General features: G+C 40.4%; 1 protein-coding gene across 1 annotated transcript; it reads left to right on the top strand.

The window, feature by feature from the left end:
• Positions 1-10080: 10080 nt before the first annotated feature.
• Positions 10081-11481, top strand: LOC135946372 (uncharacterized). Its single transcript, XM_065494582.1, has 4 exons — positions 10081-10192; positions 10230-10498; positions 11085-11124; positions 11177-11481. Exons 1-4 carry the CDS (start codon positions 10081-10083, stop codon positions 11479-11481), a joined length of 726 nt encoding a protein of 241 aa, XP_065350654.1.
• Positions 11482-16191: the final 4710 nt, after the last annotated feature.

Genomic DNA, 16191 nt, shown 5'->3' with positions numbered 1-16191 from the left:
AAAGAACGAAAATTGACTTTAATTATAGGTGCTAATTTAGATCGAGAGCGTTGATTATGCCAAGAGGGCAGCGGCTGATCTTGACCTCTGGTGGGCTTTAAAATACTACTCGTGAAATGGTACATAAACTGACCTCAATGGTGTCAATCTGACAATTCGTTGCAAAATTATAAAGCCTAATAGCTCCACGTCTTTGTAACGTTTTTAGTACATTTTTAATTTATTTAAATTCAACCAAAAACTGAGGGGGAAAATCAACGGTTGAACAAACTTCCAGAATTTTTGAGCTGCGTGCAGTATTTTCTCATCAGCTATTGCATCAACAAAAACAACTAATCAAATACACACAAATTATAAAATTGTAGTTTAAGTCTAGATCGTTGCTTTTTTCGGCAAACTCGTAATTAACTTTTGTATATAGAATTGTGATTTTTATCTTGTGTAAAATAATCATTGATTTAATTGTATGAGGGAGTGAAATAATAAGAAAAAAATGCAATTTTATACCGACTTTGGTCTTCTCGTAAAAGCCCGCGTCGATTCATTCAAGAGAGCTGCCTGATTTTATTTTGCGCCACATCGATCTATTTTTTCGGTTCTAATTGGCGTAAACGCTTTGGTCTTGAAAAAATATAGTTCAACTCTTAGTTTAGAAATTGATTGGTCATGAACAATTTTCCGCTAAACTTATTTTATATAATATAGCCATCGACAAGGGGGGGGGCGGAGTTAAGGGGCGGGGGCCTGGGGCGGGAAGGGGGGGCCGAGGTGGGTCCGGGCCCGAGAGGTTTTTGGCCGCCGCCCCATAGGGGCCCGGGGAGCCCCCTCGAAGCAAGCGGCCTCCCTATGCTCCTGTGTAAAAAAATCGCCAAAACGGGGCGGATCGGGGCGAAACCCGGGTGGCCGACCGAGGATTGCCCAAGAACGCGTAAACAACGGAGAAACCCGAGATTCCTCCCATAGGCGAATTTAATTTAAATAAAAATAAAACCAAAATGGGCCTTTTTGAGGGTCTCATGGGGGCAGCGGGGGGTGCGTTGGAGATGGGGGGTGCACTGCAGGCGCATTTCGCCCAGCGCCAAGACACAATGTATATCATTTTTTTGCCAAAATTCGAGTATCCGCCGCAGCGTCGACCACGACCCCTCAATCGAAAGTGCCCGCCGAGATCTTTAACCCGCCGCAACCGGCCGACCTTTCTCAGGGTCCCCCGACCTGAAACCCTCGAACAGAGCGTCGGTCTTCGCCGCCCGCATTTAAAGAGTTATTTAAAAAATACTTAAATGTATTTTTGATTATATTTTTTGTATATATTTCCTTTTCTATCAGTCGCACTTGCATGAAGTGCTCGTTTTTTTATAATTTAGTTTAAACTGCAAATTGTTCTTACACAATTTGACCCTTTTTTTAAGCAGCCGCAATAGAGTTGTAATTTTCTTTTTAATCCAAATAATCATTTTATAATATTTTTAAGGTTAAATTAATAGTACATTCTTGACAGTGCCATTCGAGCCATATTAATTTTCCCTCATTAATATTCCGTTGGTGCAGCAACACTTGTATTAATTGATTTTAGCCGAGAAATGTTTTTCGATTTCCTTTGAATGGCTCTCGAGTCACTCTGGTGCGCGGCGCGCGATATTGTTCTCGTGCACATGCACTCGCCTGCAGCCCCCAAATGCGACAAAGAGGCTGCTGTCAAAAGAAAATTTATGACCATCCGTGCACGGTTATAGGCAAACACTGCGCTCTCTCCAGTTTTCTGTGCGCTTCAAGAGTAGTTGGACGTGAGATCAGTGTTTTACTCCAAGAATCCAGTGTTTTAGCAGAAATACCCAAATTATGGACCTCCCACATATTCCAACTTGCTGTGAAGGTAAGAAAATCAATTCTTTGACAGGGCGCAATGTTTTAGCTGTTTTTGTTACGATTTTATCAAGTTTATTAAGCATATTTTTATGTTTATCCTTACGTTGATTGCGAGCAGTAAAAAAATTATTTCTCTCGAATTAATTGAAAATAACATTAATTGGGTCTGGAATTTGAATTCAGTTGCCTTGTAATTATGTGAAATTTAAAGGTTTTCCCAATCTGATATTGATTCTATTTTCAGTATTTTACCCGAAAAAATTGAAAACGCGGGAAAGAGTGCTCGTCCAGCCGCTCAGCCAAAGACGCGACGACAGCGCACCCCACACCCTCACGACCCTCGCACCGACGAATGGACGAACTACGACGAGCAAGAAATGAGCTGCAGGTTGCATATATGTTCAGGTAAGGGATACTCTCAAATGTGATGTGGCTTTTTAATTAATTAATTCACTGACTACAGATACGGGCACAGACACCTTTCAAAGCAACTTTGGCCTCGTGATGTCAAGATGTGTGCCTTACTCCGGATTCAAACATGCCAGGAACCAAGGGAAATATTCGTAGGTAAGCGTGCAATCTTTTGAATATTTTATTTCGATTAAATCAAAATTATTATCAATATCAGAATAATTTATATGAACCTTTTTTTAGAAGCTGGCGCAAGAAGAGCTGTAATGGAGGTGACTGGGGTTTTTACTTTGCTTTTGCTTGCAACACAAATATTGGTTATCTGTACTGCAACCTCTAGTGCTTTTGGGAGCCAAGAATTTCGATTCTGAATCGCATTGCTTCCAAACAGTTTCATTGAGTACACAGTGAGTTTAATATTATTTTTTACACGAGTTTTTAGTTTTTTAGTGAATTAAATTGCATTCTAATTTTCTACAAATAATATTCCATTTTTTCGTGCCCACATAAAATTTTTAAGTTTGCTCTATTTCATCCCATATCTGCTAAAAGTCATATAATGCACCCACCGTGGAAATTTTATTAAAATTTACACATTCTATTTGCAGATTTCTGTTCTTTTGGCCAAAAAGGTGACTGCGCTTTGTGCTTCGAACGAATAAACTTGAACAGTTTATTTCTTGTGAGTTAATTGCAATTGGCCGGCATATGAACGCAATTGTAACCTTTTTTGATGTATGACCCCCACCAAAAGACAATAAAGATAATTTATAATTAATTAGTTTATTTTCATTTCATATCAGAATCCATTCTCATCTAAATAATTTCTCATCAAAAATTGAGTCGAAAAGAGCGAAAATTGACTCGAAAAGAGGGAATAACCGAGTACAATCGAGGGAAAAGGGTGTTCGAAATCGAACATGTGTTTCTGATGATATTCTGATCAATAAACTTCCAACTTGGTTTTTTTTCTAGGGGGTTGAAGCTTAGCAACTTAGGGGTGGAGAGTAAACACCCCTAAACCTATTAGCTGGTCAGGGAAGGTCGAGACGAGTCCAACGGTGGATAGTTTTTGCAATCCTGACGGCTAGAACCCGAGATATGAGACTTGCGAAAATGTCAATATTTGAACATTTTCTGTTTTCTTCTCGCGCGCCGCTATTACTTGAAAAGTTTGAGACCCAAAAAAGTTTTAAGGACACCACTAGAAAGCTCGTTTATTTTTCAAGGTAATCATATGCATAACATGTAGGGTTACAGATCAAATTCCGACGTAAATTTCGAAAGTAAAATCGTCGCATGATGTTTTCGTCGTGCCGGACGCCCGATCGCGCCCGCCACAAATCCTTAAATTCAAAACATCTCCCGATCAATTAGAGTCTCCATCGATTTCTCTTGACCATTTGATTCTACGCATTCAGGCCTACATTTTTTGTTTCTAAAAAAAAAAATTCCGAGGAGGCGCATTTTGCGGAGAAATAATTCAGCCTTATATGTATCGTTATTCCTTCTGTTAAAATAAACTTCACTTTAAAAAAATATCGAAATACTTTCTCGTCGGTCTAGGCTTAAGCAAATCAAATTTCAAGACCAGATAATATTATTCATTTCCTCGTAAATCCACGAAAACTCTGTAGCTATCATAGGAATGGAGTTATCGCTGAATTTCTAGAAAATAAAAAAGTCTTTCGAAAAGTGCCATAAAATGATATTTCATAGTCTGGAACACCTCTTATCGAGCCTTACAATATTTCATTTGAGCAGCGGAAAATTTCGGCTTTTTTGCACGAATCTGAGGTCCAATTGAATTTATAAAAGAAATGTAGATGGGTCAATTTTAAGCTTGGTAAAAAAAGCAACAGAGTGGTAATTTATTGACTGAATTTTTCTGTACCATTTTATCCCCGAAAATTAGCTTCATAATTGCGTAGAATAATTTTTTAAACTATTTAATTTCCTCAAACTTCCTGGAGGACTACGCTCTCAGCTCTGAGAATCATATAAATGATTTTTCCAGTCAAAATATCGAGTATTGAGTACTTTGATAGCCTATTTTTCACTGCTCACATATTATTGATTGTTGCCTATAGCTTTCAACAAGGAGGCAAAAATTAAATTTGAGTTTAGTATTTGTCAGCAAAATATTATTTTATCTATCAAAGGCAGATCAAAAATATTTTATTTTACTTGATTTGTGAGATTCTATATTGTATATTTAGAACTTAGGACTTCACCGCGAATTATGTCGGGGAAATTAAATAATAAAAATACTCAATGAGAGCCTGATGAATTTTATTTTCAAAGAATCAGCTTTGTGGTTGAAGGGGTTGGTGGAGGTCGAGACGATTAAGTAGTTTTATACGCGCCAGTCATTGGTTGGTTTTGTCACGCGGCACTGGAAGAGATAAGTGCAATTAAATTTAATTTAGAAATATATAATTTGATTTTTTTTTGTACCTGATGATGCATTCTGCGTTGCAACTCCTGTTGACATGTTTTGGTTGCTTGGTCCAGGGTGTGAATAACTGCACTGCTGCTGGGCAATCCCCTGCTCCATCTTAATTTTGCCTTAAGTAGAGAAAAAGTGCATTTATAATTTTTAATAAATAAAGCTAGATTTTTTATATAGCTATACCATATCCCGCCGGGTATGGAAACATTTGCTGCCCGACTGGCTGCCCTGCTGTTGCATTTCTTTCGGGAGGATTTGACGACCTGAATGACGACTGCGCATTTCTTGCCATTTCATTTAGTTTCAAAATTTAAGTTTATTATTATTATTTATGCGATGGTAAGTTGGGCAGTTGGAGTGGAAGCGGTGTCCCATGATAGAATAATATTGCTGGCAGTATGGGCAATAATTTATTTTAATCAAGGTTGGCTGTTGATCCTGAAAGTTAAAAAAATGTATATAAATATATGACAACACTCTGAATGTGCATAGCGTTTCAATTCAGTCCTCGGTGCGGAGGCAAGCGACCCTTTTGAGTGGGCTGGGTCCCTGAAATGTGCGGCCTGGTGCGCCCATAACATGTGTTATTGGGACCCGGGGTTTCAGCATTCGTGCTAGTGCAGTGCGCGCCCTTCCCGCTCCGAGAGGACAGGAATAAAAAGAGAGAAATTAAAAAAATTAAATATAAATGCGCATACTGTTTGCCAGAGATGAAAAGCAGGTACAGCCGATTGTACAAAAGGCTGCCTTGGGTCTGGTTTTCTGATGGGTGGTTTTCCTTGAAAACCCTCCCCTCTGCCTCAATTGCGCGATCCATCAAACGGCAGGGAGTCCATTCAGGCACAAAATAACAATATAACATTCTCTGCTCGCGGGGGGCAGGCCATAAAAGAACGTGCATACTTGTGAACAATAACATACAGAGGTTTCCCCTCTTTTACCGACCCCAGGAGAATCCAAAACAAATCGTTTTCCTAAATATGGCAGAATTAATTAATTTTTATGATGCTATTCTCTTCGATTCTGCTTGACCTGTAAGCCAATTTCGTCCTCTAGCCCGTGAAACTTCTAAATAGTAAACAAGCAGTATGATAATTGAATCTATCATTATTGGGGTTTATATGATTAAATTTTACTTAGAAATAAAAAAACAAATCTGACGGAATCTAGTCCTGTGCGCCGGGCGCCGCAACTGGAAATGAACCGCGGATAATTAGCTGTATTTTAGCTCTAATAATCGATAGGTTTGCGCGACGCCTTAAAATAATGCTCTATTTCCGGTTGGGTTCGAGGAATTGTCATTATCTTTTAGTCTCTTAGGGGAAATTATTAGCTTTTGGCCACCGTCCGCACGCGGTAAATGAAAGGACTTGTTATAATATCATGCTTACGCTACGGAAATTGTACTTACACGAGTGAAACTAAAGTATTGCTCTTGAGAGAGAACTGAAACCACTGATGTTCGGGGAAGGAATGAGAATCTGTGAGACGCTCTCTGCACCACTCTGCCCTGACGCTGGGGCCGCAGGCATCACGCTTATTGGTCAATCACATTTCCATTGATGCACAACATCATGGTGAAACCCCCCTGCAAAAGTGAAGTGAATATTTTGTACAACCATGAACAGTGTCGCACGATGTGCAGTTTTCGTAATACTTTTTGGTAGAATTAATTTCAGATGTTTTGGCGATGGAAAATAGGCAAATATTTATTCATATTATTTTTTAGCACAACGGCAGTAACATTATTTTATTTAATATCAAGGGATAGGGGTTTTAGGTTAACTGTGATGATTTCTCTGTACCTACTAAAATTATTAGAGTCGACTCACGCTTTTCCGTTCATTTTAGACTTCTCGGTCTGATGCGAAGAATACAAATCTTAGAGTACTATCCTATCGAGAAGTGTGAATTTGTCGAAAAGTGTGAGTCTTCCAGAACTGTTTTGGATATTAAAAACTAAATTTTATTGCCATTATGTGCGTTTAACATGAAGTGGAAACCTATTGATCCCATATTCTTGAACTTTGGGAGCGAGTAGTTAAGCGCCAACGCAATAAAATCAAAATAAAAGTACGTCAAAATGTTCATTTCGGTGTTTTCTTTCAATAATATGACAATTTTACGCCATCTAGACAGCCATGTGTGAACAGCACCGTTTTTTGTTTCTCCTGTAAAATCCCTATTGGCGCATATGCTGGGAAAAATTATGCTGGGAATGGAATTGCCAGGGAATGGACGCTGGTTGCCAACGCGATATGCTGGGAAAAGGCGCTGCCACAGATACACTTTATTCGATATACACCTCAAGTGGCAGTGGCCAATATCGTGGAAAAATCCGGAAAAAACCATATAAACCGTAAATGGTATACAACAACCTCCCAACCAAATTGTAAAGCAAATGTATACATAGCATATTTTAACAATTTAATTATTTAAGTTTTATTTATATTTTACACTAATTGACCTACTTACATGCACCGATCGCCTATGATAGCAACTTGGTCAGGACTTATATCTTACTGATTATTTATTCAAGAAGGTGCCTTTTATCTAGAATTAGGTTGCAACCTTCGCGTCCGCAGGTTTTAACTCTGGCCGCAGGACGAGGAGCACCCTTTAACTGTCTTAAAGCTCATAGAAAATTACCTAGATTGATAACCGCTGCACATCCTGCTTATTCTCGGCTTGTGGCCTCGCGTGGCTCTCGACGTAATAATCAAGATCAAGTAGGACAAGAGAGAATTAACACACAAGAATTTAAGACTTTAGAAAATTGGTTGAGTTTGGTTTATTGGTTCTAAATGGCTCTATAACAGAAAAGAAAGACTTGCGATCGCGAAGTTGGCCGTAATTTAAGTTACTGAGGTTGAATTTAGCGTAGGCGAGACTTAGACAAATAAAGGGGAACGGTTTTATTACATTTTAAATTTATTTAAATTCAACCAACAACTGAGGGGGAAAATCGACGGTTGAACTAGCTTCCGGAATGTCTGAGTTGTGTGTAGTTTTTTCCCTCATTTCCCTCAAAATCATTGACTCTTGAACACTATTGAAATAACTGATATGCAAGTAGGAACGGAGTAAACTAATTGAATGAGTTTTTTATCGGAATTAATACTTGACAATAAAATACTTAAGGCTCAGTGAAATTGTTGTAACACCCTCTCTGGCCTGTTAGTGACCTTGCTTAGAGACGCCCAATATCAAGAACAAAAATGCTGATTTCTGTGGCTGGCTGGATGACGCGTATACGGTGCATACTGTTTCTTACTTTTCTATGGGGTTTCGCGGCTGCTTTTTTATTTTATTCGCTTTTTTAGTCATTATTAGTTGCTTTTTTGGCTTTCGGCAATTTTCTTGCTCGAAAATACACCCTTTTTTACACGCTTTATATCTTACATTTTTTGCTTTTTTTATCAAACAATAAATTAATTATTTTACTTATATTTATTTATTATCCAACAAAAGTGTATGATAATAAAAAGTGGAAAAGAGTATTTTTCCCCTCTTTTTTTGTCTCCAGCTGCTGCTGCAATTCCCTCTATTATGGCTTGTTTTTTATAGCAGGTAATGCACCCGCACTTCCCTGCTTTCAACCAATTTTGAAAATTTGGAAAAAAAAGCAAGCACTGCAAGCAACTTTTGGAAAAAAGCGGCTAGAGCGAGAAGAAAAAGCGAAAAAAGCGCTTTAGAGAAAGGAAAAGAGAGAGCTTGGAAAGCAAGGAAATTGGGTAGAAACGCAAGCACACTGCAAGCAATTCTTGGAAAAAAGCAGCAGCTCTTTAAAAACGGCTGCCTTGGGTCTCTGGTTTGATGGATTATATTGTTTCCCTTGAAACCCCCCATCCCGTGCCTAGCGAGAACCTTCAGATAAACAGGAAGTCCATTCATGGGGCATGGGGGCAAATAACAATAACATTCTTTGCTCGCGGGAGGGAGGGTATGCTTTGAGGGTGCATTTGCAGGCACAAGGACGTTTATACTTGTTGTGTACTGTACAATGCCTTTCCCAACAGAAGTTTCCCATTTTTACTGACTCCATGTGGAGTCAGCCAAATAAATGGCAGACTTAATTTTTATGATGCTATATTCTCGTCAATTCTGCTTGATCAGTGAGCCAATTTAATCCTCTAGCTCGTAAAACTTCTTAACAGTACGCAAGAAAAGAAGTAATGCCCAGTTTGATAGTTGAATTTATAATTATTGGGGTTTGTATGATTAAATTTTATTTTAAAATAAAATAAATCCGACGGAATCCAGTCCGAGTGCCGGGCGCGGTAAGGGCGCTTCAACTGGAAATTAGCCGCGGATATTATAAGCTATATTTTAGATCTACAATAATCGATTGGTTGGCGTGGCACCTTAAAATAATGGGTCGGAGGAATGGTTATAGTATCTTTGGTCTCTTTGGGAAAATTATTAGCTTTTGGCCACCGTGTGCACGCGGTAAATAAAAGGGCTTGATATATCATGCTTACACGCTACGCAATAAATTTTACTTACAAAGCTGAAGCCATAGTGTTGCACTTGAGAGAGAGCGAGAACTGAAATCACCGAAGTCCGCTGGAAGAATGAATCCGGGAGAGACGACGCGCAGCACACACGCTGGCCACTTCTTATTGGACACTCACGTTTCATTCATGCACATTGCCGAAAATCGTGAAACACCTGCGAGTGAAATGTGTATATTAGGCAACCTGACAAACCTTCTTGCAACACAGAGTGAATTTTTTAAGGCCTGTCAGGTGAAAGAACAGTAAAAAGCCAACTGCAACATATTTAGAAAAGTTGCAAAAGATAAAAGCGTAGCGGAGAAGGTCAATTGATGGAGTGGCCTCAGCGACAAGAACCGGAAATTGAGAGAAAATCGACTTGAGGCTTAATTTATTCTACTTCTGTAGTTTTTAGACCATTTTAATATCATTAAGATATTCAGAAAGCTGATTTCATTTCCAGTTTTTTATATTTAGCAACATTTTTCTCACAAAATTCGTCTGAAAATTCCAACTGGTTGTCAGAGAACCTTCAATTTTTTGTAGGAAATATCAAAATACCAAAAAATTAGTTAATTTATTCGAGAACAATCTGAGAAAAATTATTTTTTTTCATTTTCGGGAAAACCCACTTTCTTTTCCACTTCCAAACCAAACTTTACTTCCTTCTCTTTGTTTTAATTTGAATTGTGGTTTTCAGGCAATGAAAAATAAAAATTGAATGTTTAAGTTTTTCCCGTTCTTCCTCTCTCAAATTCGAATCGTACTGCATGTACTTGCTCGACACAATAATTACTTTTATTTTCCATTGCATTGTTGTAGAATTACGAGAGCATCGTGTGCAATTTGCGAATGTCACCGCAACAGGTGATTCACAACATATACACGCTGGTCGCTCTTGCCGAGCTCAAAGGATACGCAATGATGCAGTACTCGCTCACTTTACAGCGTTACTTCACGAATGGTATATATATTTTCTTGAATTAAAATAAGAAAATTAGGTAATAATAATTTTCCAGAGACTTTTCACGCGGAGGAAGAGTTGCTGCGCGAGACGACGGAGCAGAGATCGACTGAAAAGGTGGCGGCGACGATCGCGGCGATGAAGAGTTCTGGTCGGCAAGTGTGGCGGTGTGACCCTGAGAAACACGTGGAAAACGAGACCTTCGTCCAGCTGACCGAGCTGCTGCAGGGCTACGTGCAGAACGAGCGCGACCTCAACTCTGATCAGGCTTGCACGAGCACCTGCGGATATTACACCTACACTAAGGTGGACAAAAATCATGATTTTGGAACATTTTTATATGAGATAGCAGCGGGGGCCAGATTCGTGCGACGCGCAGATATGGCGTCTGGTGGAGTATGGCGCGAAAAAACGGTCACGTGAAAATGCGCGAAAATAACCAAAGTTTTGGTCAATATTGTGACATAATTGCACTAATTGTGTCTTTTTGATCGTAAAAACAAACTCTTGACACTTGTACGGCAATCCAAAGAGAGCTTTTTCTTTCCCACATTCAGACGCCATCTTGGATCTGCGCAGTGCGAACCAATTTTATCGCATATCTGGACCCCCGCTGTTAGATAGGAAAGAGAGTTAATAATTTTTTATTTATTTTTATAAAGGTATTGTTTTGTTATTCTTTAATGTGATTTACTTTTTTTAAATATAATAATTTTAGCAATAATTTCTGTTCCACCTATGACATAGAACACCGAAAAATAAAATTATTTAAAATAAATTTAATGCTAACATAAAATAAAATTCAACTTTCTGATCGCTTTACTAAAGCAATTATTTATTTCAAATAATTCGTAAATCAGTGAAACCTGATACAATTAAATAATCCATCCAGGTCTTCAGCTGCAGCGATGCCGAGTTGTGTTACAGACAGCGTTTGTGCAGGGGCAAAGTGGTCAAGTGCGAGCCGCTGGGCATGTCCGGCAGCGTGTCTGTCCGAGCAGCGCCACCGGCGTTACGACCGGCTCGTGTTCTCGGACACGAGAGGCTCGGTGCCCAAGTGCTCTACGCCGGCCGTGCTTCTCAATAGTTGGTACCAGTTACTGCTGCTCAAGAAATGTAGTTTCTGCTTCTGCGTGTGCGACGAGGACGGACCCTACTCGGACAGGCACTTCAGCTTGAGGCCCGCCGTGTCCGACGTCGACGCCGGGTTTGTCGTCATGGGAGTGCGGATCGTTACGCTCAACAGGGTCCTCCACCTCCAGGTGAGAAAAGCCGCTCTTTTACTATGATTTATTTAAGAACAGTTTTTATAATTAATTTTAAAATTTAATCTTGAAAAAAGATACAGCCTCTGTGGAAATAATTAGATCCCTTGTTTTGATAATGTCTTGTGTTATTTGGGTTATTTGAATTAATATCGGTTTTACCTAAAGCGGTTCTATCGGTAGACAATATTTTTTGGAAAATTGGCATTGCGGTGGTTATTTAATGAAAACCTGTCAAGATTAAACCATCGCATGCATCGGCTTCATCGCGGTAGCCTCTCGTTTTAAGAAGCCGTGGTCAGGCGCGGGAAGTATTACGCTGCACCAAAGTTCCAATTCAAATTCAGAAATAGAAGCTTGCAATTAGGATTTGCAACTGGCTTAAAAGCTTAAAAATATATTTGTTACTTATGAATAATTAAAACAATTTTTAATCTGTAAATATTTTGTTTTGCACTAATCCAAATCGGATTCAATGTTAAATTAATTGATTAAAATTAGGTGAACTTTAAAAAAAATTAAGCTGATAACAGACAACAATACTGTGCTATTTAAAGAAACAAATTTTTTATCAAACCGCTCACATTTTATATTTCAATTGTTGTTAACGTAATTAATTAATGTCTCTGCTCCTGTTGGGTTAAGCTTAGTTCTGAATATAACTAAAAAAATCCTAAATCCAAAATAAAACAAATAAATCAAATTCGATTATTCTACGCCAATTAGCACCGTAATTATGAAATTTTTGGTTTGCAGCAAAAGTAATCTAGCTCTGCTCTCTAACAAGTCAAAGTGGTGTGTACAGGATCGTTGGTTTTCATTAAAAAAATCATATTTGCTTATGCCGTGGCGGCCGCGCCTCTAATCTGTAGGCGCATATCAGGATATGATGTGTTGCTAGAAGGTTTGTCAGGTTGCCTATACACTCTTAACTCGACGGGGTTTCACGATCGTTGGCAATGTGCATCAATGAAAATGTGATTGACCAATAAGCAGCGGCCAGAGATGCCCGCGGCCCGCCAGCGTCATCAGTGCAGTGCGACGATCTCCTCCCTTCACGGAGTCATTCCTTCGCCGAACATCAGTGGTTTCAGTTCTCGCTCTCAAGAGCAATACTTTAGTTTCACTCGTGTAAGTACAATTTGCGTAGCGTTAGCATGATATATATCAAGTCCTTTCATTTACCGCGTGCGGACGGTGGCCAAAAGCTAATAATTTCCACAAAGAGACTAAAGATACTGACAATTCCTCCGACCCATCCGGAAATAGAGCCTTGTTTTAAGGCGTCGCCGAAACCTAACGATTATTAGAGCTAAACTACGGCTAATTATCCGCGATTCATTTCCAGTTGCGGCGCCCGTGCGCACAGGACTAGATTCCGTCAGATTTGTTTTTTATTTCTAAGTAAAATTTAATCATGTAAACCCCAATAATGATAGATTCAATTATCATACTGCTGGGCAGTATTTTGCTTACTATTTAGAAGTTTCACGGGCTAGAGGACGAAATTGGCTTACAGTCCAACCAGAATCGAAGAGAATAGCATCATAAAAATTAATTAATTCTGCCATATTTAGGTAAACGATTTGCTTTGGATTCTCCTGGGGTTGGTAAAAGAGGGGAAACCTCTGTATGTTATTGTTCACAAGTATGCACGTTCTTTTATGGCCTGCCCCCCGCGAGCAGAGAATGTTATATTGTTATTTTGTGCCTGAATGGACTCCCTGCCGTTTGATGGATCGCGCTATAGAGGCAGAGGGGAGGGTTTTCAAGGAAAACCACCCATCAGAAAACCAGACCCAAGGCAGCTTTTTGTACAATCGGCTGTACCTGCTTTTCATCTCTGGCAAACAGTGCACATTTATTTTTTTTCTCTTTTTATCCCTGGCCTCTCGGAGCGGGAAGGGCGCGCACTGCACTAGCACGAATGCTGAAACCCCCGGGTCCCAATAACACATGTTATGGGCGCACCAGGCCGCAAATTTCAGGGACCCAGCCCACTCCTCCTCACCGAGGAACAAGATAGGATGGGTGCAGAAGTGGCTAAACCCTGCAGACTGTGTTCAAAATAGTTTTAATGCGGAAAAAACATCGTATTTCACCCTTTCGTCCCTTTTCAAGGGTAGAGTGCAGGGTTTAGCCACTTCGGAACCCATCCTATCTTGTTCTACATAAAATTTGGAGTCCACCTGAGGAGGTTTCAAGGTGGCTAAACCCTTCTGAGTGTTGAATTTTCTTTTTATCTGTTTTCTACGGCTTTTACGTTTGTTTTAACCCCTTTGAACCACTTGTGTGTTCGGGGGTGGTGTATTGATGTTAATTTCAACCCTCTGAACGTATTTTTGTTGAAATCGAATTTTGGCGATATCACTACTTTTAAAAATTTTGAAAATGGGCTGGCGATATCGCCAACTTTACTTACGTAGAGCGCTTCGCACTTGAGCTCCGATGTATATGCTAACTCTGGGCGGGGGATCCTGGGGAAGGTCGTTTGGGCACGCCAGGTTGAAGCGCTCGGCGGTCGCTTTCGAATGAGGGGTCGCGGTCGACGCTGCGGCGAAAACTCGAATTTTGGCAAAAATAAATCCGTGCGGCACGGTGCCGCGCCGCACGCTGCTGCTGCCGTGCACGCGATTTGCACACCAAAAACCAAAAATCGCCTATAAAATGAATTTGAGAAGAGTTAGACCGGTCAAAATTCGGTTTCAGACCCCCGCGCACTAAGTCGTGTGGGTCCGATGGTCAAATTCGAGTTTAAATGCGCGGCGGCTCCGCGGCGGCGCCGCGCGTATTTACAGCGTGGCCATTTGCGTGCACGGCAAATCGCGGATTTTCAATGCTCCGCCGTAATTTGCCTATGGGCCGGATTTCCGCCAAAATCGGATTGCAGGGACTGTTAGTCGGGCGGAAGAGTATGAAACTGCAATCGTGGCCCAAAAGAATTTTTTTCTGCCCGAAATCTGAATTCTAAATTCCCATGTTAAGCTTAAGGGAGGCAAAAAAACCCTTCCGCGCCGCGCGCCAAAGACTACTCCTCCCAGGTTTTTCAACCGATCAGGTCGAATTTGGTCTTAAAATGATCGCAGATAAATTGCGCATCGATGGTAGAGCCATTTTTTTCATTTTTTGCCCAGGTCCGAAGATATGTCTGGCGAAAGTTACGGAATGGAAAATGGGCAAAATTTGCCCGGTTAATAACTTTTTCGCTATGGGGCGGAAAAATCTTTTCCGCACACCGATGGCTTTGTCTACTTGTCGCCTGCTTGAATCTCGAGTTTGGGGGCGCTGGGGCCCATAGGGACCCCGCGGGGGGCCTCGAGTACGTAAAATCGCGTTTTTCAACTTTGAAGGGTCACCGCTGACCCTGAGGAGGTCACACGGATTTCATACTCGCTGTGCCTTAGTTTTTTGGGCAAACTTAAAGATTGGCTATCTTGGAATTTTGATCCCAAACAAAGTGGGCTCCCGTGTTAATCTTATGGGAGTTTCGACTTTTGCCTGTTTTTAACACTTTCGGCCCTTCCACCTTCGCGCGGTTCAAGCAGGATGGCGAACCCGCACATCAAAATTAAGCTAATTGCAGTCTCTTTCGAATGAGAGGTCGCGGCGGGCCGTCGGACGTCGCGGGCCTTCGCGGGGGCTCCTCAAAAAAAATTATTGTCTAAACCACGTTTTTCGGCCTTTAGAATTTTATATCTCGGCACCTATGGGAGTTGTGGGCTTAAACCGGTGTTCATTAAATCCGCCGATAAATTCTGCGGCCGATGGCACCAGTTTCAACCCCCCATCTTCAGCGTACCCCCCGCTGCCCCCGTGAGACCCTCAAAAAGGCCCATTTTGGTTTTATTTTTATTTAAATTCGCTTATGGGAGGAATCGCTGGTTTCTCCGTTGTTTACACGTTTGTTGGTGACCCTCGGTCGACCACGCGAGTTTCACTCCGATCGGCCCCGTTTTGGCGATTTTTTTACACAGGAGCATAGGGAGGCCGCCTGCTTTGAGGGGGCTTCCCGGGCCCCTATATAATAATTTTTGGTCCTGTATAATGTTTGTCTTTTTACTTTTTGATCTCCTAAATAATCTATCACGTTTTTCAAGTGCAAGCGTAATCCACATTTTCGCTTTGGCAAAATATGCTTCTGCTGTCGGACCGTGTTTGCTCATTTTGTGTTTTTTACTAACATGGCACAATTAATTAAAGTTTTGCTGTGGTTGTTTTTATCCTCACTTCGTTGCAAAAAATATGTGTTTAAGTGTGTATAAAATCAGTGCGTGTTAACATCATTATTCTGTGGTACTTTTGTTCGTGAGTATATAATAATGCAGCAATAACATAATGATCTGATATCGCTTATGAGGAATGACGCTTGAAATGTGTTGTAACAATTTTTGTACGCACAAACATGTGACCAATCACTGTGGACGAATAATTGTCACCAGATAACCCCTCCCTCTAGTTGGAAAGAATCCATTTTAAAAGCCGCATTCCGCCATTAAATTTTTGTAATATTGTTCGACAATATATTATGCAATATGCAATTGCGTGTCAGGTGTGTTAGTATCAAAATGCACCCTGCTCTTTTTTCCTCTTTTCAAATGTGCACAAAACTTCCACCCGCTTAAATCAAGCGTATATAAAGAAACTCCTTTTATTGTTATCGTGTGTTATTTTTTTTGTTGGAACCCTCATTATTAAAACATAATCCTACATCCCGTCAGGCGGCGGTAGTCTGTT

This window comes from Cloeon dipterum, chromosome X (assembly GCF_949628265.1).
Source record: "Cloeon dipterum chromosome X, ieCloDipt1.1, whole genome shotgun sequence".
NCBI classification, from domain to species: Eukaryota; Metazoa; Arthropoda; class Insecta; order Ephemeroptera; family Baetidae; genus Cloeon; species Cloeon dipterum.
The sequence above is the reverse complement of the archived record's forward strand: the minus strand, read 5'-3'. Positions and strand labels throughout refer to the sequence as shown.